We start from the raw sequence: 26565 nt of genomic DNA on the forward strand, positions 1-26565 counted from the left end.
GTAAGGGCTGCAGTAGGTGGGATTGTAAATGTGTCATAAAGGCAGGGTAGAGACTGTAGGTACACCAAAAAAAGTCAGACACAAATTTTGATCACTTTTTGTTGGAAGATTCTTGTTTTTGGAACAGATTTCTTTTAATATGTTGAATTTTTTTCTGTCAATTATTTATGCTTCGAGGTGTTTAGAAGCCAAAACAAACTCCCCTAAAAAGTTCAATTTACTGAGATGTTTCGAACTGCCCAAACAATCTTAAATATAACTTTGTTTTGTCCAGATTTTGTTTAAAATGTTAAGGTTTTAGTTCATTCTTTCATTTTTTTTTTAATATACGAAGGCCTTTGTCATGGTATGTTCCCCAAATTGCCACTGGGATGCTGTAAAATTATTTAATCATTCATTTTCTTGTCAGCTTAGTCCCTTTATTAATCACAGAGAATGCCCTTCCAGCCGCAACCCATCTCTGGGAAACATCCACACACTCATTCAATCTCACACTCATACACTAGGGACAATTTAGCCTACCCAATTCACCTGTACCACATGTCTTTGGACTTTGGGGAAAACCGGAGCACCTGGTGGAAACCCACGCAAACGCAGGGAGAACATGCAAACTCCACACAGACACAGCAACTGAGCCGAGCCGAGCCGAGCCGAGCTAGCGACCCAGCGACCTTGCTGTGAGGCGACAGCACAACCTACTGTGCCACTGCGTCGCCGTGCTGTAAAATGCCAATTGTTATTCTATTTAGAATTTATTATATGAACATCCTCAACTGTTTCTGAGTAGTTCATCAGTACCCTGCTCATACTAGTTCTTCAAAAATTGTCTTCAGTTTTCAGCATCTTCTTAATATTTTACCACTTTCCAGCAGTGACTGTGTTTTTGACATCCAAATTTTGAACTAATTTAAACTTGTTAATGAATTTTAAAATATGTAGTGAAATGCATTTTAAAAGTAACTTTTCAACCGAATCATAATTTTTGTACATGTGTGCAGATTTAATACATTTGCACTGAACCATCTTCTCTCACCCAATCAAATCACCTTTGTGTTAAAAAAATTACATGGGAAAAAATCTCATTCTGCTAAACAGTACTTAAGCTCAAAAACTGCTTAAAGTAAATCTGATTTAAAGCAGGACACCATCATGCAGGCATTTCAGAGCCCAAATGAAATAGCCATCATGAAGATCCATGAGGTTTTGTATATTTTATTTGGAACTCATATATTAATCCTAAACAAACCTTTGTTTTTATTGCTGTTGGGTTTTGCGTACCAAACTGGATGGTGCAAGCCCCCAGGGTAAAGGGCCCTGGGACTGGCTCAGTGCATAATCCATCTCTGTCCATAAGGGACTACCATTACCTCTTTGTTTTGTCTTTATTTTAGGATTAATCTTGTTTAAATGTTGGCCGGATACTGCTTCCGTCTTCCCTTGACCTTCAAAACTTCTAAGAGTTTCAAATCTTGTTACAAACAGGCTTAATGGCCCTTTTCAAAAATCTATATACATTGTTCATCAATAAATATTATGGTTCGATTGAATCAGAGGTGAGATTTAACGCAGTGTGTATTTGCATGTGGTTTGCACACTATGTTTTTCTAAGGCTGAATATGCAAAGCAAAGCTCCATTTGCAACTTGCCTCTGATATTGGTAAGATAGTTAAATTAGGGGCAAAAATAATAATCTATCTTTTCATTCAATAAACCAGTGGTTCTCAAACTGTGGTATCCGTACCACTAGTGGTACGTGGGCTTCCTTAGTTGTACGCGGAGGAATCAAATATGTAATATTGTACATGCTACATGTATCTCAAAAAATGATCAAAAATGATTTGTATATAGTCTTTATTTATGAGGTCCAAGCAGCATTACCAGATAAATAGGCTACTATATGTTAATACTTTACATTTAAGTACAGGACTTTTTTATTATTATTATTTTTAAGAACAGCAGCCTACCATTTTTACCTTTTAAAAGCACATTTCAATATAAACGTTGACGTTTTATTTTGTTTGTTTGTTTTTTACATATAAGCACAATACAGTGTTAATGTTCAAAGTATTTATAATATTTAAAGTGGCTGATAATAATAAATATTCTTAATGATATGAATTAATCTGCCACATTTTTAAATGTACAGAGCTTCTTTCCTGGGCCCACGACACTACTGTATTTCAGTTTTGTTTCTGAGGTGGTTCTTGGTGAAAAAAGTTTGAGATCCATTGCAATAAACAATTTGTTCATTTACTTAATCTCAGGTCAGATGTAGGGTGAACTTTCCTTTTAAGGGACTTTTCAGGCAGCCAACTAGAAGAGTTGTGCAATCGAGACAGCCCTTATAAGCAGGAAGACAAAATAAAAATAAAAAAGTTACTTTTTTTTAAAACAAGGCCAGTTTTATTAGATCATTTATCGATTGGATCTTTTAGAAAATGCACTTGATATCCTAATTTGCATGATTGCCATAAAAAATATGTATAAAAAAATTTAGGCTGTAAAAAAATAAAACTGAATATAGGGTGCTATGCTTAACAATGTTGGGGAAAGTTTAGAAAGTATTTGGAGAATTATGGAGAAAGTTATTCGCCAAAAAAGTAACTTGCATTACTTAATTACTTTTTATGGTACTTTTTCTGACCTGGCTGAGGCAAGGGTGAAGAGCATGGACAGAGGGGACATGTCCCCACCAATTTCCACAGATAATTAAAATGTCCTCACCAATAATTTAATCGCCTCCAAAATAAAATATGCTTTGTCGAAATTTTATAGTTAGGCTCACTGCAGTGAAACATGGACATAAGGTGCTACAAATAAAAAAAAAGTGTCAGTCACATTAAGTCAAGGTCGCTACAAGTCCACCATAACAGTAACGTGCAATTAATAAAAAGTTTGTTTTGATTTTGGTCTCCACGATTATTACTATAAACAACAACTGAGATAAAATGGTTATTGTGTCATGCCTCCCCCTTTCCAGAAGTCTGCATTCATTCCTTGTCAAAGTAAAGTCATGTAAATTTGCTTTTGCACCATAAGACATGCTTGATTTAATGTTGTTTTTTAACACATACATTTGGTAACAGCGCCACCTAGTGGTCACAAGTTATAAACCGCTCACTAACATCAACAATTAATCAAAAATGTGCTAATAACTTTAGACTGCATATGTTTATTGTGGTAAAAATTATTTATTTTGGTCTCAACTTCTTCCTTGGGTCATGCTAAAACACTGGAACCAAATATACAACGCAATCTAAAATAGAACAGTTTTTTTTACCCCCAGTATTTTCAATGGAATTTCTGCGCTAGCCTGTTGCTACTAATGGCACTAGTGGTTACAACGGTCTTTCATCTCATTTCATGCTTGAACAACTGAATGAATGCTTAAGTCTTTTAAACTGAACATATTTAATTACATTACAACATTGATTCTGTAAAAACAACTTGAAAATAGTCGCATTAAGCTTTCACCGGGAAGTTTATCGTTGGCTCTAAAACTCTAGCTGTGCAGAGAACCCATTTCATAGTAAAATGAGGGGTGCAGTTAAGGAGTTTGCACAATATTTACCCCTGAAATGCACTTTTACCAAAATACTGTGATGTAGGCTAATTGATATGTCCATTTATTTATTTATTTTTTTTGTAAAATTGAAAGCTAAAACATTTGTCATTTGATTTTTTTTTCCACACAGTGTATCATCACTGTATTGTATTTATTTGTTTATTTCACTTTTCCAATAATAATATGAGATGTCATTTTAATGTACTGTTGTTATTTAAAACTAAGCAAGTCAAATGGAAAATCTGGAAATTATGGGAGTTTTCTGGGAGAAAAAACGAAAGGGAGGGTGTCGGGAATGTGCTTTAAGGGGGCTTGAAAAAATGTGATCCATTTTGTTCTTTGTTCTTTTTTATATGTGGATAAAACAATTGTATTCTTTAATTGTATTCTGTACGCTTTTATAAAGTTTCTTGAAATAAAACAAACGCAACTTAATTAAAAAGAAAGAGCATTTTAAAGATGTGCATGTTGTGAACATAGACTGGAGGTTGTGAGTGGGTTTGGCAACCCTGAAAGCAAAACAAAAATTCAACTGCCCCTGGTCATGTCATCTTAAAGAGCAATGGGGCCCTCTAGTGGTCCATGGGCCCTCCGCAACTTTTGTATTTCTCACAGGCTTGTTTAGTTGCACGTGGGACACGTAGACTATTTCGTTGCTCTATTTGTTCACGACTGACCTTTCCAATTTCACATCAAACACCGTGAGCGAATACCTGATGACGCTGTTTACCTTTTGCCCTTTAATGCGTCGTTATTAATTAATGACTGAGTGTCGCAGTCGCTCGCTCACAATGCCGAAGGCAATGCAGAATAAACATGCTGGAAACTACAACAGGGAACCCGCATGTAAATTTATTTGGGAAACACGTAAGTGGACCACGTCATTTAGATGGGTCGGATCATATAAAAAAATCTCAGAAGGAGAGACAAATTGGTTTATTTATCTGATGATACTTCTAGTGCACTGAGGAGGTTTAAACTGAGCTCATAATGATGCTTGTATGTCTGGTGAGTTACATGACTTTTTTTTGTTTTGTTTTACTACTGCTGGACCTATGCAAAAGAATGAGTAAAATAAAATAAAAATAAAAAACTGTATATTGTTGTGTTTATTTTGAACACATTTCTAAACATAATAATTGTATAACTCATTACTATAATGACAGTAGCTACATAATAATTGACTAGAAATTTTTCAAGACACTTCTATACAGCTTAAAGTGATATTTAAAGGCTTAACTGTTAATTAGGTTAACTATGCAAGATAGGGTAATTAGGCAAGTTATTGTATAGCAATGGTTTGTTCTGTAGAATAATGAAAAAAAAAAATATATATATATATATATATATATATATATATATATATATATATATATATATATATATATATATATATAGCTTAAAGGGTCTAATAATGTTGACCTTAAAATAGTTTTTTTTATTTATTAAAAACTCCTTTTATTCTTGCTGAAATAAAACCAATAAGACTTTTTCAGAAGAAAAAATAATATCAGACATACTGTGAAAATTTCCATGCTCTGTTAAACAATCTTTGGGATATATCTAGTTTTTTTTTGTTTTTGGAGGGGGGTTGTATAAAAAAATTGTATATAGCCTACTTTTGGGCGAAGCAGTGGTGCAGTAGGTAGTGCTGTCACCTCACAGCAAGAAGGTCGCTGGTTCGAGCCTCGACTCAGTTGGCGTTTCTGTGTGGAGTTTGCATGTTCTCTCTGCGTTTGCATGGGATACCTTCGGGTGCTCCGGTTTCCCCCACAGTCCAAAGACATGCGGTAGAGGTGAATTGGGTAGACTAAATTGTCCGGAGTGTGTGTGTGATTGTGTGTGTGGATGTTTCCCAGAGATGGGTTGCGGCTGGAAGGGTATCTGCTGCGTAAAAACTAGCTGGATAAGTTATTAACCCCGGATTAATAAAGGGACTAAGCCGACAAGAAAATGAATGAATGAATAGCCTACTTCTATCACAAGGAGTATCAGCGAGTGTGATATTGCTTTTATAAAACAGTTCAACAGCGTAATGTAGATATGTAAATAAAATTAAAAGTTACGAATAAAACTTTTGTATTGCCTACTCTTCAGATCTTTAAACAGAACTGCATTTATAACTATGCTATGCTAATATGAAATAAAATAAGATTACATATATATGTGCAACAGTTCGACAGCATAGTCATGTATATAACAAATCTAATCAAATTCCCTTTTTTTGGGGAACTACTTTCTTCTGCCATGTATTTAAATCTGCAGCTGACCATCTAAAGAGCAGAATCCTTTGTTAATTAAAAAACGTCACTTCAGAACTAGTATTCGTAATATTGCAATGTCTTAGTAATAACATAACCTTAACAAATTACATTTCACAACCAACTACTATCAGACACCCATCAGACTCCTGAATAAGTATGGGTCGAGTCATCAGAGGAGGTAAAGATGCTGGTAATGACATGCTGGAAGTCTCATCGCAAATCATCAAAACACATTTTGAAATAGACACTGTCCCTATAAATAAACTGCATATTTGCAATCTAAACCACTGCTTTCTCAGCTAGAAAAGTCTCAAAAGTTCATCTTGACGTTCAAACTGTTGTCAAACTACTGTGCGTTTAGTCCTGTGCTTGGCACTCGCTAGAGTGATCACTAGAATATCGCATATATAAAATGTATAATGAGTGTAAAAAAAAGTGCATCAAAAGGAATACATTAAAACACTTCAAGTCTGGTTGTAATTTGCCTTTTAAATGTTTTACCAACATTAAAAGGTCAGCAAAAAGTTCTTAACACAAATGTATATGTGTAGTAAATACCTGTAGTTACTGAGAAAGTTATAGTTACCTTCTATGCCTACTAGAGCTGCACAATTAATCATAAAAAGATCTTGATTCGACCCCCTAGACCAGGGGTGGCCAACCCTGTTCCTGGAGATCGACCTTCCTGCAGATTTCAGTTGCAACCCATATCAAACACACCTGCCTGTAATTATCACGTGGTGTTCAGGTCCTAATTAATTGGTTCAGGTGTGTTTGATATGGGTAGCAACTGAAATCTGCAGGAAGGTGGCTCTCTAGGAACAGGGTTGGCCACCCCTGCCCTAGACGATCTTAATACAGCATTTCGGTTTTGTCAATCATATTGTTAAGTTCAGGAGAGAAGCAAAGAAGGCTGCACAAGCCTTCACATTGTTTTACATACGTTGTTCAGCATTGTGGACACCTCCAAATGGTGTTGAAAGAGTCACATGCTGTATTTATAAGATATAATTTACCCCAAAATTGTCATTTCTGTCTTCATGTAATGATGTATTTGCGAACGTAAAATCACACGTGACGTGAGCTGACTGTCTTTTACCACAGAGAGGGTGGGCGCGCACCTCTGAATTAAGTCTACTCTAGTGAACAGAACCTGCATATGCTGTGAATAAGAGGTAATAAAGTTGTAAATAACATTCCGTTTGTGGCACAGAGAAATCGTTTGGAAGCCGTGTGAGAAGTGAACCACTCTTAACAGTGAAAATGAAACAGAAAGCGCACACATTGTTGCCAGATGTAGCTGACTGATTCCAGCCCAAAAAGTATCCAAAACCCGCCGAAATGCAAAAATACCCACCCAGTCTTCTGTATTCACGAAAATTAGGTCAGTGACAGATTTTAAGCAGAAAATGACAGATTGTAAGCAGGGGCGGACTGGCCATCTGGCAATTCTGGCAAATGCCAGAAGGGCCGGACCATTTTTTTAAAATGTGGGCCGGTCAGTTTTTTATTTTTATTTTTTATTTTATTATTATTTTTTATATGTATTGTTTTTACATGCAGGCAGCTTTTATCTCGTGCAACATGTGAATATTATGATGACATTGATGATGGTAATAATAGTAAATGTTAAGCATTTGGCCCAATCGGTGATAGTTTCGAGAGGGGCCGACTCAATCAAAGGTTACGCGGAGATAATCAAAATCTGGCAAGAATGTCAAACAAACAGTACGTATGGTAATGTGGGCTGGTGTGGCTATAGTGCCAGGGCTGAATTTTTGTCCCAGTCCGTCCCTGATTGTAAGCATATGTCTCAAACACAATAATTCAACATCAGAATTATCATCAGCATTAATGACCAGGACAAATCTAAAGTCCACCATTCCAAGTCTATACAAAATTTAGCACTTTAACCAACAGTAGACCTACACAAAGCCTATTGCTGTTTTACCACATTGAGAATAACAATAATAATAGCCCACTCATATTAACCTTTATTTTACATCTACAGAATTGTGAGAAAATCCTGATCTTTATTTTAGTCAAAAAAAATTCTCATTTTAGCCAGAATCGTGCAGCTCTAATGCCTACCCTTTAAATATTTAACTGATGAATGACAAATGAATTATGCTAAGTTTGATGATACAGAATAAACACTTTGATTGTTGTATTGAAGCTGAACAAGTAAAGATGAAGAAAAGGAGAAAGAATAAAAATACAAGGGCCCTAAAAAAGAACAAATGCAGAACCAATTTACTAAGCCATGGCCATTGTGGTACAAGAATGCAAATAGCAGGATCAGGAATGCAAATAAGAAAATACTGGGGCAATAAACATTATAACTGTTGTATATACACCTGAAGGGACTTTAATGCACAGAGAACAGCAAAATATGGCAAAAGTAATAAGTTAATAACAATAACAAAAATGCATAAAGCTTAAGAAACATACAGCTACACACATGCAAAAAATCTACCTTTACTGGCCATATATATATAAATTACATAATATAATTAAAAGGACCAATTCTGGTCCTTTTGGTCATGGGAGGTGGCAGAACGAATGCCCCCTGGCAATGGTCATATGTGTGTGTGTGTGTGTGTGTGTGTGTGTGTGTGTGTGTGTGTGTGTGTGTGTGTGTATATATATATATATATCTGCTTTGTTTTTCAGTTGGTGTTGCTGGTGACAGGACTGTCCAGCGCAGAGCGTTACCCCTGCTCCACATGCAACTGCACAGCGGCAGAATTTCTAAGTGTTTCAAATCATCTCATATACCCCATTTTAAATTATGACGTCAGCACTACATCTCTGTCTCCTTGGACATACAAGTAAGCAGATTCACATAATAGCACTATTCTTTAATTATGGCTGCATGGAGTGAAATGTGTGTTTTTCCAGATGCACTAAGGATATGGACAGGATTCCAATGGTGCTTTGTAATGCGGTCTGTGATCAGCCATGCTGGAAGTTCAGCAAAGCTGCCAAACCAGCAGGAATAAAGGTGCGAATAAGCACTTTTCGAAGGCATCCATGTGATAATGGCCGCTACAGACTCTCCAGAACACAGTATAAACTGATTGTTGGATGCACTTGTGTTAAATAATGCGTTATAAAGAAATGTTATGCATGACATTACCATTATGTGTGTATTTAAATAGATTTTTATTTATTTATTTTTTTTATTTTACTGTTATATACTAATGTAATATACTGCTGTATGTTGTCAAATTTACCAGGTTGTAACCATGCATGTGCAACATGCTGTGCAAACATTTTTTCAAGAATCAAAAGTGAAATAAAGCTTTAAGATTTTTTCCTGTTGTTGTCTTGCTGAAATGTCCACCCTGGTTTCATCTTCATCATCCTGCTAATGTTGGACTGAAGCAGCTGATATTCATTTACACTAAGGAGGGGCTGAGGGGGTTGCTGAGCTACTGTCTGAGCTTTTCATGTCATTCTACACCTCCCTTCTACACCGCCCTTCTACACCTTCCCTCCCTTCATGTGTTCAATACTTTTATTCTGTGTCATTAATTTTATTACACATCACCAGATTTGTAGACTAATTAGACTTGTTTTCTTTTCATATATTGCTTTGGTTGTTACCAACATCTGGTAATAAATATGTTTAAAATAAATATTTTCAATATGTTAGAAATATGTTGCCTGAGAAAATTGGTGACGTGTTCAATAATTATTTCCCCCATTGCATATATAGTGTATTACTAATTATGTATTGTCAATAAATGGCTCTGCAACTTGTTAATCTGAAACTGTTTTTCGAGTTTCAAAAAAACAAAAAAAGCATTATTTTATAAGTCATTATGCAAAACAAATGTTGAAAAAAAAAGCTTGTGTGTAATTTACTCACGCAAATAATTCCGCATTTAGTGTGGAAGCATTTTTAAGTCGTTGTGCCTGTTATCAGAAGTGCGTCTTCAATAATGTTATGTCAATCAGACATTGAGAACACGTAAATAGTTTCTGTGAACAAGTTGTGGTATTTGCACTTCGCCTAAATAGACTTTCCGAAACTGTCTATTTTTATTATCCTTGCCAGGGGGAAATAATCATGTAGAAGCAGATGTTTAGCCAGACTTTTACATACATACATATTGACTGGCTTCAATATAAACTGTTTTAGACAAACAAGTAAGTTTTGAGTTCTGAAACTTACAGCATGTTTTAGTACAGTGACTAAAATATCCCTGCCTTGGAATTATAAGGTTCTATCTGCATTCTGAATGATTTTGAAATATTGAGCTTCAAAAATTTGGCATTTGATACAGCAAATAATATACAGTTTTCTTATACAGTAACATGACAGAGACCATAAATGCACACCCATATAACCCTGCAGCCCAAGACCAGTTAAGCTGTGCTAAAAAATTTGTCCAGTGCAGATGTTAATTTTATGTAATTAATATGGTTATATTTATTGAATTATATGCTTTAGAGGAATTATATTTAATATTATATGCCCCGTGAATTAAATTAAGTATTTGCCCTTCAAGGCTTAATATCAAATTTAAAGACTACAGACAATAAGCTAATGAGTTGTTTAAAAGTTTAACAAGTTTAACTGACTTTCGACTTTGCAGATAAAACCTTTATTTGTTTTTAAATAAAAAGTCTTACAATGTAAACAACTTATAAAAAACATCATATAATGTAAATGAGTCATTTAATAAGAATATGTGAATATCTCAATTTTGACAAAAATGTCAAACCATAATTCTAAGGTGACTATATGTTAAAAGATCTCTGTTCATCACCACTAAGGTCACAAGTTCTGTCTTTACAGATTTGCCGTTTCCCAAATCCATCAATCCAGTGAACATTCGCAAACTGCGTCACAAACTTGTACGCTTGCAACTACACCTTTGGAGCTGTAGTTAGAAACATATTTCCTGGCTAAATTTTATTCCTAGTTATCCACCCTATGCCCTTTTCATTTAGAACATTCTAACATTTAAACTTGGAATGATTTGAAAAAAAACAAAGCATTAAAGTCATCTTTCTTACGTGTAATTTGCTTTCAAAGTATTTTTACAGTTCAGTTTTAGTGATCTTCATGTTTACAATTGTGCTCCCTTAGCAGTGCACTTTGAAAACATTTATGTCATTTTCAACACAGCCGTGGCTCATGACAAAAGCTATGGGTGACCTATTACTTAAAAGTGGAATTAATGTTACGTCTCCAAAGCTTGTGAAACAAAAAACATAGCATATGTTAATGCTTTTAATTTATAGTAGGTTATTAATTAAGTATCTGTACTGTATATGACATGGGCCTGCTAGTTAGAACATTTCTGCAGTGGTTTGCATGTGGCAAACTGTAAAAGTAGACTTTTCAAAAAAAATAATAATAATAATAAACAACATCCAACTTAATAATAATAATAATAATAAATAATATTAATCATTAATATTATTCATTGTATTGTTGAATTAGGATTTTTTTTCATTTTCTAACAAATAATAAATAATCAATTTCATATCTTAGTAAATAGTCTCTTTATATATGATTTATATATGATATTAGAATATCTTTTGTAAGGGATTTTGTTTTTTTTAATTTAATATGCAATGTTCTCAGTACTATTTGTAAAGGAAATAGGCTCTATATGTATTCAATTAATGTGGAAAACGAGTGCATGTTTTTAACAAATAATATTTTTCCAATGTGCGTGCCTCTAAAACAATATAATTTGCACAAAAAATAGATCCCCATTTAGAGCATTATTATGGGAGTTTGTTGTGGAGTTCATTCAAGCCTTTCTGCAACGATGAGTCACACACAATGTCGTTACAAAGTTCATGTACACACACAGCGCTCGCGTTTAACTTTGCACTGTTTTTGCATGGCAAGTTTGACAGAATATATGTTATTATCTGCTGCATGGATCTACGTTGTGTTCATGTACAAAAAAAAAAACTGATTTAACAACCAGATTAAAGCGTCTTCTTTTATAATTGTACTGACACGTGGGTATGTTAAAGATGCCAAAATCACTGAAAAAAAAGAGACTCTTTGACTTATTGACTGTGGACACACTATACCTACACACAGTTCTGTCTAAACAGCTTACATAAGATGATATTCGTCATGTCAGCATGAAACAGATGCAATGAAGTAAAAAAAAAAAAAAAAGATAAAAATAGAGCAGGACTTGTTTTTTTGTCCATGGAAAATTGATTGGATGTTTGTAGTTTGCTGTTTGTTGATCTCATGTGAATAACAGGTTGTTCTGCCTTCATTGGCAAACACTTAATCCAAGATGACGAGAGATGTTGAAAATATTTCACAATACTCAAGTCAGCGTTGACTTCCGGCTCACACAAACTTTGGAATGAGAGGTATTCCCTTTCCCTCGTGTAACTCATTTCATGTGTCATCTTCCACAGACCCGCGTAATAGTATTTTGCCTCAAGCTTTACAAAGCTAGCCTCTATTGTTTAGCATTTAGCGCATCAGAAAAAAAAGCACAAAACACAGCAGGTGTGAAATAGCTGGATAGCATTAGCGTTGACGTTTGTTATTTTGGTTTTGCTTCCTTCAGAATACTCAAGCAAGGTGGTCATACCCGTGGGTTTGCACCATATTTATAGAATAGAATATATGAATAGAATTCCAGTGAATGTTTTAATGAATTATGTATGTGCGTAAGCTGCATCTCAGCTACAGGATTGTTACTAGAAGGGATTCAGCTGCAGCCGGAAGTAACAAAAACTAATTTGTAATATTTATTAAATTACCCATTAGTTGTATGTTATTAACATCCACCAACCCTCACAGTAATTATTTTTGTACAGTTTCAGAGGAAATATGCTATATTGATGTGTGCAGATGCAGCTGATACAGCAATTGTATTATATTTTAAATGATTAACTTAGTGTTTCAATGATATTGACAAATTTAAAGATTTAAAAAGTCCTAAATTGTTGGATTCATCTCTTAATGTATGAGTTAAGAAGTTCTATTTGATTGATGTCATCTTTTCATATGTGTTGTCCTTGAGGTCCTCAATGCTTGGTATCATCTCTTCACATGTGTTGGATCACATCATGGCACTGCACAATCCAATAGTATCTAAATGCAACCTTAATGATTAGATTGCATCACTCAACGATGCAATGTCAGACACGATGCACTCAATGGAGTGAGTGAGGTCATTCTGATGGGTTAGAGGCGGGGTAAGGTGAGCGTATTAAAAAGCACTGGATGCAGCTCAGATTGCACTGCACCAGGTCTGCATCTAGACTTCTTTCGCACAATCTCTACAGGCCTCGAGATGAGTATCCCCATGTGGAACTAGAGAACAAAGAAAATAATTAGCGTAGCTGCTCTTGATAATGTTTTTAAACAAGAGATATTAAATATCAAAGCAAAAATGAAGTGATGAAAATGAAAATATCAGTTATATAAACAAACATAGAAACAAACTTAAAGCAAAGCATATAAGTATTTTTTAACAAAATGTCTGGTACATTAAGACAGGAGGAGTGTGTCCTACAGGTGTTTGTCAAGCACTCTCATGCATATTGTTTTTGATGCATTGTGTGTATGCTTTACTAAAAAGATAGATCTTTAATCTAGTTTTAAAGTGAGAGTGTGTCTGAGCCTCGGACATTATCAGAAAGGCAATTCCAGAGTTTAGGGGCCATAAATGAGAAGGCTCAACCTCTGTTAGTGGATTTTGCTATTCTAGGTAGGCTACTACCAGATGCTCTAAGTTTTGAGATCTTAAAGAGTGGGTTGGATTGTAGCGAGACAGAAGGTTTGTTAGATAAACAGGAGATAGATTATTTAAAGTGTTACAGGTAAGAAGCAATATTTTATAATTAATACAGAACTTAACAGGCAGCCGGTGTAAGGAGGATAAAATTGGGTGATGTGATCAAAGTTTCTAGGCAGAAAGTATCTGGCTGCTGCATTTAGCATTTGCTGAAGTTTATCAAAAGAGGATGCTGGGCAACCAGCAAATAGAGCATTACAGTAACTCAGCCTAGAAGTCATAACAGCATGAACTAGCTTTTCTGCATCTAAGATGGATAGCATACTTTGTAACTTAGTGATATTTCTCAGGTCAAAGAAGGTGGTTTTTGTTAAATGAGACAGGAGATATTCAACTGTTAAGTTGCTGTCTAATATAAAATAAAATATTTCACAATACTGAAGTAAAGTCAACGTTGACTTCCGGCTCAAACAAACTTTGGAATGAGAGGTATTCCCTTTCCCTCATGTAACTCATTTCATGTGTCATCTTCCACAGACCCGCGTAATGGTATTTTGCCTCAAGCTTTATAAAGCTAGCTTCTATTGTTTAGCATTTAGCGCATCAGAAAAAAAGCACAAAACACAGCAGGTGTGAAATAGCTGGATAGCATTACTGTTGATGTTTGTTATTTTGGTATTGCTTCCTCCAGAATACTCAAACAAGGTGGTCGTACCCGTGGGTTTGCACCATATTTCACACTGAAAATAATTCCAGTGAATGTTTTAATGAATTATGTATTTGCGTAAGCTTCTTCTCAGCTACAGGATTGTTGCTAGAAGGGATTTAGCTGCAGCCGGAAGTAACCAAATCTAATTTGTAATATTTATTAAATTACCCATTAATTTTATGTTGTTAACATCTATCAACCCTCACAGTAATTATTTTTGTACAGTTTCGGAGGAAATATGCTATATTGATGTGTGCAGATGCAGCTGATGCAGCATTTGTATTATATTTTAAATGATTAATTTAGTGTTTCAATGATATTGGCAAATTTAAAGATTTAAAAAGTCCTAAATTGTTGGAATCATCTCTTGATGTATGAGTTAAGAAGTTCTATTTGATTGATGTCATCTTTTCATATTTGTTGTCCTTGAGGTCCTCAATGCTTGGTATCATCTCTTCACAGGTCTTGGATCACATCATGGCACTGCACAATCCAATAGTATCTAAATGCAACCTTCATGATTAGATTGCATCACTCAACGATGCAATGTCAGACACGATGCACTCAATGGAGTGAGTGAGGTCATTCTGATGGGTTAGAGGCGGGGTAAGGTGAGCGTATTAAAAAGCACTGGATGCAGCTCAGATTGCACTGCACCAGGTCTGCATCTAGACTTCTTTCGCACAATCTCTACAGGCCTCGAGATGAGTATCCCCAGGTGGAACTAGAGAACAAAGAAAATAATTAGCGTAGCTGCTCTTGATAATGTTTTTAAACAAGAGATATTAAATATCAAAGCAAGAATGAAGTGATGAAAATGAAAATATCAGTTATATAAGCAAACATAGAAACAAACTTAAAGCAAAGCATATAAGTATTTTTTAACAAAATGTCTGGTGCATTAAGACAGGAGGAGTGTGTCCTACAGGTGTTTGTCAAGCACTCTCATGCATATTGTTTTTGATGCATTGTGTGTATGCTTTACTAAAAAGATAGATCTTTAATCTAGTTTTAAAGTGAGAGTGTGTCTGAGCCTCGGACATTATCAGAAAGGCAATTCCAGAGTTTAGGGGCCATAAATGAGAAGGCTCAACCTCTGTTAGTGGATTTTGCTATTCTAGGTAGGCTACTACCAGATGCTCTAAGTTTTGAGATCTTAAAGAGTGGGTTGGATTGTAGCGAGACAGAAGGTTTGTTAGATAAACAGGAGATAGATTATTTAAAGTGTTACAGGTAAGAAGCAATATTTTATAATTAATACAGAACTTAACAGGCAGCCGGTGTAAGGAGGATAAAATTGAGTGATGTGATCAAAGTTTCTAGGCAGAAAGTATCTGGCTGCTGCATTTAGCATTTGCTGAAGTTTATCAAAAGAGGATGCTGGGCAACCAGCAAATAGAGCATTACAGTAACTCAGCCTAGAAGTCATAACAGCATGAACTAGCTTTTCTGCATCTAAGATGGATAGCATACTTTGTAACTTAGTGATATTTCTCAGGTCAAAGAAGGTGGTTTTTGTTAAATGAGACAGGAGATATTCAACTGTTAAGTTGCTGTCTAATATAAAATAAAATATTTCACAATACTGAAGTAAAGTCAACGTTGACTTCCAGCTCAAACAAACTTTGGAATGAGAGGTATTCCCTTTCCCTCATGTAACTCATTTCATGTGTCATCTTCCACAGACCCGCGTAATGGTATTTTGCCTCAAGCTTTATAAAGCTAGCTTCTATTGTTTAGCATTTAGCGCATCAGAAAAAAAGCACAAAACACAGCAGGTGTGAAATAGCTGGATAGCATTACTGTTGATGTTTGTTATTTTGGTATTGCTTCCTCCAGAATACTCAAACAAGGTGGTCGTACCCGTGGGTTTGCACCATATTTCACACTGAAAATAATTCCAGTGAATGTTTTAATGAATTATGTATTTGCGTAAGCTTCTTCTCAGCTACAGGATTGTTGCTAGAAGGGATTTAGCTGCAGCCGGAAGTAACCAAATCTAATTTGTAATATTTATTAAATTACCCATTAATTTTATGTTGTTAACATCTATCAACCCTCACAGTAATTATTTTTGTACAGTTTCGGAGGAAATATGCTATATTGATGTGTGCAGATGCAGCTGATGCAGCATTTGTATTATATTTTAAATGATTAATTTAGTGTTTCAATGATATTGGCAAATTTAAAGATTTAAAAAGTCCTAAATTGTTGGAATCATCTCTTGATGTATGAGTTAAGAAGTTCTATTTGACTGATGCCATCTTTTCATATTTGTTGTCCTTGAGGTCCTCAATGCTTGGTATCATCTCTTCACAGGTCTTGGATCACATCATGGCACTGCACAATATCTAGAGGCCTCAGGATAAGTTTCCCTAAATGGAAATAGAGAACAAAGAAAATAACTAGCGTAGCTGCTGTTCATAATGTATTTAAAAAAAGAGACATTAAATATTAAAGCAGAAATGAAGTTTTATAAATGAAAATAGTAGTTATATAAACAAACATAGAAACAAACTTAAAGCAAAGCATATAAGTATTTTTAACAAAATGTCTGGTGCATTAAGACAGGAGGAGTGTGTCCTACGGGTGTTTGTCAAGCACTCTCATGCATACTTGTTTTTGATTCATTGTGTGTAAGCTTTACTAAAAAGATAGATCTTTAATCTAGTTTTAAACTGAGAGTGTGTCTGAGCGTGGGACATTATCAGGAAGGTTATTTCAGAGTTTAGGGGCCATACATAAGAAGGCTCAACCTCTGTTAGTGGATTTTGCTATTCTAGGCTACTACCAGACGACCTGAGTTTTGAGATCTTAAAGAGCGGGTGGGATTGTAGCGAGACAGAAGGTTTGTTGGATAAACAGGAGCTACATTATTTAAAGAGTTACAGGTAAGAAGCAATATTTTATAATTAATATGGAATTTAACAGACAGCCAGTGTGAGGAAGATAAAATTCGGTGATGTGATCAAATTTTCTAGGCAAAAACTCTCTGGTGGCTGCTGTATTTTGCACTTACTGAATTTTGTTAATAGAGAATGCTGGGCAACCACAAATAGAGCATTACAGTAATCCAGCCTAAAGGTCATATTAGCATAAACTGCTGTTTACAGGATTTTGGCCCATCAATAATGTTTTGTCTAAGAAGGAAATTGTTGGTCAATTAAACAAAAGGAAATTGTTGGTTTTTCAGTCTTTGACATCTTAACAATTAACATTGTTGTAAGTTTCTTCAGCAAATCATGGTAGTAAAAAAAAAAAAGAAAAACAACAAAAAAACGAGATTGACTGGTCATTATTTTTATTTTGAAAAAGCTAAATTAAACAAAATATGAATGTAAATGAGTCTAAAAATTAAAGCAGTATTAAACATTTTTATTGCCTTAATACTTGAAACTATACACGATAGTCATTTTCTTTTCGGCTTAGTCCCTTTATTAATCTGAGGTCGTCACAGCGGAATAAACCGCCAACTTATCAGCATATAGTTTAGCGCAGCGGATGCCCTTCAAGCTGCAAACCTTCTCTGGGAAACTATACACGATATTGGAAATAAATAAATGAATATGGAAATATGGAAAGAAAAGCATTAGGTTCGTTCTACTCTATAAAATCTTTTGTCTGAGGTACTGGTCTGGAATTACACATAGGTAAACTTATGAAATATAGAAAATTGCATGTAGTGTAAATCTATAGTAGCGTGCAGTTAAAATGTATTAAAATAAACATCTGAATGTGTAGTTTTTGGGTGTTTCCAAAATACACTTTGACAATTAGAAATGGTTGCTGCATGTTTTAAAAAAACCCCAAAGATTTAGCCTGAACTGGCTTGATCTGATATCCAAAATATCCCATGAATAATAAAACGTAAATGTTTTTTTCGGTAGTTTCCTATTTTAATTTTAGGGACAACATTTCACAAAATTTTATCTTTCTTCTTCTTCTTTTGTTTTGATTTGGCGGATCGCACCAGTTAAAACTTTTATCTTACATTTCCTATTTCGTCACATCCGGACCCTTGCTCTTTCCTTTCCGCGTCGGCCATTTGTGTTAATCGGTAAGAACACCACGAGCTCTAGTGTTTAGTTATATTTTAACTGTTTTGAGCGCATATTTGCCACATGTTTGGTATTGCATTTATGTACGGAACAGTTATACACAACATGTGTCGCATGTATGCTTGCTAAACCGTTTTCCGTGAGCGTATTTGTGTTAAAATGCGGCAGCAGGGCTCAGCCGCTAACGTTAAACATGTGGAGAGACGCGCTCTTTGAGGCCGCTCTCATAAAAGGAATTGATTGAAATAGTAAATTAATGAAGTTTAAATTGTAAATACACAAGTATGTGTCTACATAGAGCTAATTTAAATACAATTTGACCGGTTTCTCTGTTTACCGCAGACCGAGTTGGTTGACAGTCATCAATAAAAGCGAAGATGCAGAACGACGCTGGTGAATTCGTGGACCTGTACGTCCCTCGTAAATGGTGAGTTTACCACAAACTCGATTTTATGAATGTTTATATTAGTGATATTGTGAGTTTCACACACGGTTCTAACTGTCTGTCTTGTTCTGTGCTTCCACAAATGTTTAAGTTGCTCAAATTACACATTTAAATTCACTCTGCATTGGGGTAAAGATAGTTTTTTTTATTTCAGAAAAGTATTTTTTCACGTTCTAAATAGGAAATCATATCAGCCAAAAAATATTATCAAAGTAACATTACAACATCGTTCACAGTAAATTAAATATTGCTAATGCTATTTTGAAGTCTGAATATTTGCATGTGATTTCACACCAAATATTCAAAGTGGCATAGTAAACAACACTGGGATTTTGACAAGTTTTCACTGTGAAACATTGAATGACTGTGAATATAAAGCATACTTTAACTCAATACATTCCGTCACCCTCATCTTGGTCAAGCTGTTTGTTTTTTCTTGTTGAACAAAGACATTTAGAAGAATGTTGGAGAAAAACAGCTATTGCTTTTATAGTATTTTATTGTTTTTATCGTAAATGGCAGGTAGGGATGTGCAAATCGATGCTCGAGTATCGATATATCGATTCTTAGAAGCTTTTTATTTGGTATCGATAAATTTTAAGTGGATATTTTAACTACATTTTAATAATTTCTGCATAACTAAATGTTTTAGCGCTGTGACGCTTTGTATACAAGACGTTACACCAAACAATCTGCGGCGGAACGTGACGTGAGCGATTAATGTGCATTTCAGATAACTTATGTACTCGACACACGCAAGTCACACACTTCTGCATTGTGGAATGACATGAAGGCAGAGAGGTAACGCAAGGTGTTGTGGTACTCATCAGCTGAAAAAGTGTTGCACGAGCAGTATTTGTCATATAAAAGTCGTACACGGCAACAATACAAACAGCCTTTATAAACACAGGCAACATACCTTGAAACTTATAAAAAAGCGGAACAAAAACAAGCTGCCCAGTGTTCCACTGCTCAGTCTCCCTCTGTCCAACAAAAGACATTATAGGAGAGTTTTAAAGGTGGCAAACCTCTCTCTCTCTCTCTCAATTCAATTGTTGCTTTATTGGCATGACAAATGCTTTGCCAAAGTTTACATTAAAAAGAATACACACATGCATACATACATTTAAACATAGTAAACACAGCAAATGGTTGAATAGTATTATAATATAATAATAATTAAATAAAATAATAATACAGCTCTCTTTTTCTCTTTCGTTACCATTAGGTACGCCCTCCTCCCCCTTGAAGTCGCATTAAATGTATTATCTATATAGCGCCATATCACAGCTTTTTTTAATAAACAAGCTAAATAACCGTATGTTATATTTAATTTATACAACACCATGTCATTTCTGTTCTGTGCTCGCGTCACTGCAGCTAAAATATATACAGATGAAGACATCCCAATCTCTCGAAAGTTATCATTAGTTTGCGGGCATCCATGAGTCTCTATGCATTTGCGGGAGACTCCTGGATGCCCGCAAACTAATGATAATCTCCCAGAAAGGGCGTGTCTCCCGCCCGGTCCTCAAAAACGTCCCGCATACCTCCTCACTCTTTAGATACGTCGCGCACATCCCATGCTGTGATGTGGAGATTTCTCCTCTATCTAGTGTCTAGTTATGACCTCACCTGGAAGCTCTGTGTGTCTTTCGCAAATTCATACCGGCTCTGTGATGCCTCTAAAGGAATTAAAAGACCCGGGAATCATGGCGACGAGAGTGAATGAGCAAGTAAACAGATCGCGAGAGGCACAGTGATGGTCTAAACATTACATTTGATAGGTTAAATGAATAGAGCAGTAAAGATATCGCGAGTGCAAATTCTCCACCTTTCATTGACAGATCTGCTGTCAAAAGTAAAAAAAAATAGCTAAATATTGGAATGGTCCTGTATGCATTTAGGCCTTTTTTTATTTTTTTATTAATTTTTTTTAATTGTATTTACTTATTTATTTATTTTTACATAAAACAGTTTTTTGTTTTTGACTATTACAAATTCACTAAAAGCTGGCTGGAATTATTAGATGAAACTTTTTTTAACATAAGTATTTAAAATAACTTCTTGTTATAGACTCATTGCTATAAGAAGCTGTGTATATGCCTATTTTCTTTTAGTAGACCTTTTAGATTTATAGATGTGCATTTTAACTAATTTTCATCATTTGCAATGTTTCCAAATTGCATTGTTTTTTTTATTTTTCTGTGGCGGTTCATTCTGCTTTGGTGACCCCTGATAAATAAGGCACTAAGCTGAAGTAACTCAATTGTGTGTAAATGTTGCAGAATTTTCCATTTTTTGGGTGAACCATTCTCTTTAATATTGTGGTAAAGTTGTTTTGTATTTGCACATTTAGACTAACCTTATCCACTTGAGTCGTGACAAATTGAACACCGTTTCTGAGTGAAAGCTGCTGCTCATTTGAATTGAGAAAATATTTGTTTATGACCACTTTCTAGTCCTATCACACATTAAAGTGAATTTTATGTAAAATCATGGTGTCACTTTAGAATTATAAGGTTCTATCTGACATTTTTGTCAATTGAGTTATTGACATTCTTATTAAATGACAACTTATTTACAATATGGGATTTTTTTTTTGTAAGTTGTTTACATTTTAAGACTTTTTATTTAAAAAAAAAAACAAATGTTACACACATACTGTTTGCTATGGAATGCAAAAAAATTTGAGCTCATCTCGCTTCGTGTGACATCCCACTTTATTATTATAAATTATAAATTCAGAAAACTATTCTTCTACATTCTAGATGGGGAAATCATTTTAGCAGACAATGTCGAAGTATGACCTGTCACAGTCATTTAAATATCCTAATGCTAATGTTGTTTTAAAGTCATACTTGCATGCGATTTCAGATCGAATGTTTAACAGGGGCCTTCCATAGAGAAGTGTTTATTCATTTTTTAATGCCGAGTTAGTTAAACATATGTTGCGCTCATACCAGTATGCCATGATGATTCATCTGCATTAGCCTTTGTATTGAACATGAAAGTCTGAATGTGTATAGAAAACCAACTTTACCTCAATCCCCTTCATTATGAGCACACACATCCTTAATGAGTTAGTAAATATTAAATATTGTTTTTCTTTTCTTTCAGCTCTGCTAGCAACAGAATCATTGGTGCCAAGGACCATGCCTCCATCCAGATCAACATTGCTGAGGTTTGACACTAGTTAATCTAGCATTAGTGTATATTCTAGTTATGAGAAGTATATTGTATGTAATATTATGTGTATATATCAGGGGTTAGAGATGCGCGGATGGGCTATTATTTCATCCGCAACCGCATGACAAAATTAATCATCCGTCCGCCATCCATCCGCACTAACATTTTAGACCAATTTTTAAAACCGCACCCGCCCGCCATCTGCTGATTGGGCTCTTTATTTGAATGGCTTATTCCTTTTTTTTATTAAATTAATGTTTCTTTATTGATCATTATATAATAGAGAATGACTTTAATGTAGACATGCAGTTAATCCAAACGTGTAAGTCATTAATTGACGACGCTTTGAAGTGACGCTAAAGATACGAGGACGTGTCTTTTCACTTGATTCGATTCCTCGGTCCTTCAGTCTTTTCCTTGCGTCCTTCCCTCGTATCCCGGTGGGGTGGAAACACGAGGAAAGAAAGCAAGGAAAGGAAACGAGGATGCACAAATAAGAAATGAGAAGCGCCCGAGCTCTCAGAATATCAGCAGTGAACTCCGTCTCCAATCGGCGCACAGGGACAAAAATAAATAAATAGCCTAAATTAAACTCATTGTACTATACAACTTTTTTTATTGTAGCCTAATAGAAAACGCATTGACACATCATTTCAACATGCTGCTATTTAGCCTACTACTAAATGCCTATTTCACTTAATTTTTTAGTAAATAGATAGAATAAGTCATTTACATTAATGTTTACATTTGTAGTTGTCCATAGCAACCCCAAAAACGTATACCTGCTTGCCTTGCACATCTAATTAATGGGCACAGTTTTTCGACTATTTTTTATTTTTTGCTGTGGATGTTATTGAGCTTGTAGAAATCTGAAACAACACAGTTCTGCGACACAGATTAACCTTTATTGATATCTCTATCAGACAATACCTATTTTATATGCCAAAAGAAACAACAGGCAGTAAAAAAAATATTAACATAAATATCTTAATGTAGGCATAGGCTATTGTCGCATGCTTTGGCAAACAGTTGAAAATTTTTTTAATAAAAACGTCATATCGTGCCTAAGCCTTGTAGGCTCAGTCACCCCCACAATTAGAAATTAAATTAGAAAAATAGATATGCCATCCCTCTTTGAGCGAACCTGACCAGGCTAAAGTGCATGTATGACAAGTGCCCCAATAACCCATGGACTTAGGATCATCCCCATTCCCCTCAAACTTGAAATAATACGAAATATATAACGAAAAAAAATAACGAAATAATACGCCATTAAATTTGCGACAAAGAAATTCTGGTAAAATAGCCTCGGAACGTAAAAGCGAGGCCAACATGTCTAGAATAGAATAGGCTAAACCAATATGAACGTAAAATTATCAGCTGACCGAACTCAAAAGTTTATATTGAACATATGTGTAGCCTAAATAACATAGGCTAATTGGTTTAATATGCCTGACCTTAGGTCTAGTTTGATTTTTTTCTTGGCACAATGCAGGAATAAAATAGCATCTACAGTGTCAGGATTCAGACGGGAGCGCCTGCATAGCCACTATAATGCGCCCTGCTGCACTGAAGGAGCGCTCGCTCGCAGCACTTGTTGCTGAAATGCATAGAATTCTCTTGGAAAGGTGCTGTAATCATGGGAATGCCTGGTCTTATTTCTCCCAAAGGGAAAGTAGATTTTCCTCTGCTGATCCGTCTATACGGAAGTTTGTAGAGGAATACTTCTGTACACTTCATCCAGAATTAGTGTATCCGATTCCTCCTCCCATTCTGTGAAGTCAGTCCTAGGCTTTTTCGTTGGTGCGCCAGCTATGAATATAAAATCAGTACAACCGCCCGCCACCCGCCCGAATTTAATTAAAATATTATTTTTTCGTAACGTCATCCGCCCGATCCGCGGTTTATCCGCGGAGTCCGCGGCTATAACCGCCAACCGCGCATCTCTATCAGGGGTCACCAAACTTGTTCCTGGAGGGCCGGTGTCCAGCAGATTTTAGCTCCAACCCTAATCAAACACACTTGATCAAGCTAATCAAGGTCTTACTAGGTGTACTTGAAACAACCAGGCAGGTGTGTTGAGCCAAGTTGAAACTAAACCCTGGAGGGACACCGGCCTTCGAGGACCGAGATTGGTGACCCCTGATATATATCTATAATATAGTAAACTAAGCAAAAACATTTTTTGTTGCAGGAAACATGTTACCTGCAACCAATAAAAATATTTGATATTAGCCACTTCTCATACAGGTTTTGTTGTGCTATAAATAAGAAATTAACATTTCAACTACAATTAGTATAAAAATGGCAAATTTAACAAATATAAAAATCTTTTTCTCAGTCTCTTGTGTGGATCTTTACTCCTGCTGTCGTCATCTCTTTGTATCTATGCAGTTTACTAATTGGTTTATTTTACTTTTGTTTGACTTTAATAATCATATTCTGCCACTGTCCAAACAAATATAAATTAGTTGTCTAAATTAGTTTGAAAAGTTGTCTAATATTTGTTTAAATAATTAGAAGTTAAATATAGTTTTTTGGTACCTATTTAACTTTTGGATTTTTTTTATACAATGTCAAAAGCGTGTTGTTTTATGGTATCTATGGAGTCTTAAATTCCACAGTATAAACATATTTTGTATGTGTACTACGTATATATGATTAACAGTGTTAAGTATGATTGTTTTTTTTTTCTGCAAATGTGTTGTGTGGTATTAAAAAGGTTTTAAATTTAACTCTTAGAAACCTGCAGATACCTTGTGTTTGATTTATACATATGTCATATGCTGGATGACCGTGGAACATTATTTCATGATTTTACATGGTTTCTTCCAGGTGGACAGGGTTACAGGCAGGTTCAATGGACAGTTCAAGACCTATGCCATCTGTGGCGCCATCCGTAGAATGGTATGTTCAGACACTCTTAAAGCTCATTCTGCTGCACAAGTACAACATGTGTAGGGAATTACAAAGGTGGTGTGGGTGTTCATATCAGTGGGGAAGCATACAAGGTGTTATTTTGAGACTTTTGCTTGATGATCCACAGGGTGAAGCTGATGACTCCCTCCTGAGGCTCGCAAAGACCGACAGCATTGTGGCCAAGTAATCTGTAAGTATGCAGCTACTTTTATCAATTCATCTGTCAGCACTAGGGCTTTCGTTCTTCTTAGCCAGCATCACTGAGCACTTTACAGACTGACATTGCAAGTCCAAACCTTTGTATTGATACGGTTAAACTTCCGGTGTAAGCTCAATGTGGCAATTTTAAATTTTGTTAGGGTCCTTTCACAGTATCGATGTTGTAATGAAATTAAAATACATTCAGTTTAATAGACTTAAGCATTCATTTATTCAAGCATAAAATGAGATGAAAGCTTGTGTAACAGCTATCGCTGTCAGGATCAGCAGGTGAGCGCAGAAACTCTATTTAAAAAACTAGGGTAAAATAAACAATCATATTTTTAAGACATGGCGGGAGGAAATGTAATTTATTGCTGTGCTTGTCCGATCTGAGACGCACTTTATATGGTATATCAGGCGGTGAAGATCAACAATTTTATTTATTTATTTTTTTTTGAAGAAATTGGACCTTAAACATGGTATGACTGCACGATTAATCGAACAAAGATCACAATCTCGATTCGACCCTACACGCGATTCTAGATATAGATATTCAAGATATAGTAATTAGCAACAGTAGACCTACACACAGGCCTTATATTATTAGTGTTGTTTTAACATATGTTTGAGAATTAACAATAATAATAGGCTAATCTTTCATTCATTCATTCATTTTCTTGTCGGCTTGGTCCTTTTATTAATCTGGGGTCGCCACAGGAGAATGAACCACCAACTTATCCAGCAAGTTTTTACGGAGCAGATGCCCTTCCAGCCGCAACCCATCTCTGGGAAACATCCACACACACACATACACTACGGACAATTTAGCCTAACATTCACCTGTACCGCATGTCAATGGACTGTGGGGGAAACCGGAGCACCCGGAGGAAACCCATGCGAATGCAGGGAGAACATGCAAACTCCACACAGAAACGCCAACTGAGCTGAGGCTCGACCCAGCAACCTTCTTGCTGTGAGGCAACAGCACTACCTACTGCGCCACTGCTTTGCCCTAGGCTGATCATATTAACCTTTATTTTACATTTACAGGATTGTGAGAAAGAATCGTGATCTTGATTTTAAGCAAAAAAAAAAAAAAAACTGTGATTCATATTTTTGACAGAATCAAAATTTGATGGTATTTTTTTATAAAGGAAAGAAGGTTCGCTGGAAGTGCTGAGGCTGGCTGGCTGAAGTTAAAAGTCTGCCCTATTGCTGATTAAATGTGTATTTGTTGTGCTGATGGTTTTTTGTTTTTCTCTTTATAGGAACACCTAAGTTGAAGGATGGGCTCTCAAAGTTTCTTTGGTTAAAAAATAAAAAGTAAAATGAAACTCTTGTGTTTGTGTGTTTAATATATATGATGTGGTTGTGAATGTATGATTCCTTTAGTTGTATTATGAGAATTAGTAAATATTGATTGATCTTTGATTATTTATTGGAATAACAAACTTGTATTACAATATTTAGAAA

The 26565-nt window shown here is 35.3% G+C and overlaps 1 protein-coding gene and 2 long non-coding RNA genes across 4 annotated transcripts in view; 2 read left to right on the forward strand and 1 right to left on the reverse strand.

Annotated features, from left to right (window-relative positions):
- LOC147831221 (uncharacterized) overlaps positions 1-20325 on the reverse strand; it is a 113881-nt gene extending 93556 nt beyond the window's left edge. The window contains exons 1-2 of the long non-coding RNA XR_015523206.1: positions 20159-20325; positions 5224-5449 (exon numbers count right to left, since the gene is read on the reverse strand). This is a non-coding gene — a long non-coding RNA (uncharacterized LOC147831221). The remainder of the gene's footprint in view (positions 1-5223; positions 5450-20158) is intronic.
- On the forward strand, positions 4167-9146 carry LOC110438310 (uncharacterized). 2 transcript variants are annotated; one of them, XR_015523205.1, is made up of 3 exons: positions 4167-4573; positions 8503-8660; positions 8731-9146. It is a non-coding gene; the product is annotated as an uncharacterized LOC110438310 (long non-coding RNA). The 2 variants fall into 2 exon arrangements; XR_015523204.1 differs by having other exon boundaries at positions 4167-4432.
- Positions 18308-26426, forward strand: rps21 (ribosomal protein S21). The gene is made up of 6 exons (NM_201191.1): positions 18308-18337; positions 18681-18765; positions 21904-21967; positions 24808-24879; positions 25019-25081; positions 26361-26426. Exons 2-5 carry the CDS (start codon positions 18716-18718, stop codon positions 25076-25078), a joined length of 246 nt encoding a protein of 81 aa, NP_957485.1. The 5' UTR covers positions 18308-18337; positions 18681-18715; the 3' UTR covers positions 25079-25081; positions 26361-26426.
- The last annotated feature ends 139 nt before the right edge of the window (positions 26427-26565 follow it).

Source organism: Danio rerio, chromosome 23 (assembly GCF_052040795.2).
Source record: "Danio rerio strain M-AB ecotype USA chromosome 23, GRCz13ab, whole genome shotgun sequence".
Classification (NCBI taxonomy): Eukaryota; Metazoa; Chordata; class Actinopteri; order Cypriniformes; family Danionidae; genus Danio; species Danio rerio.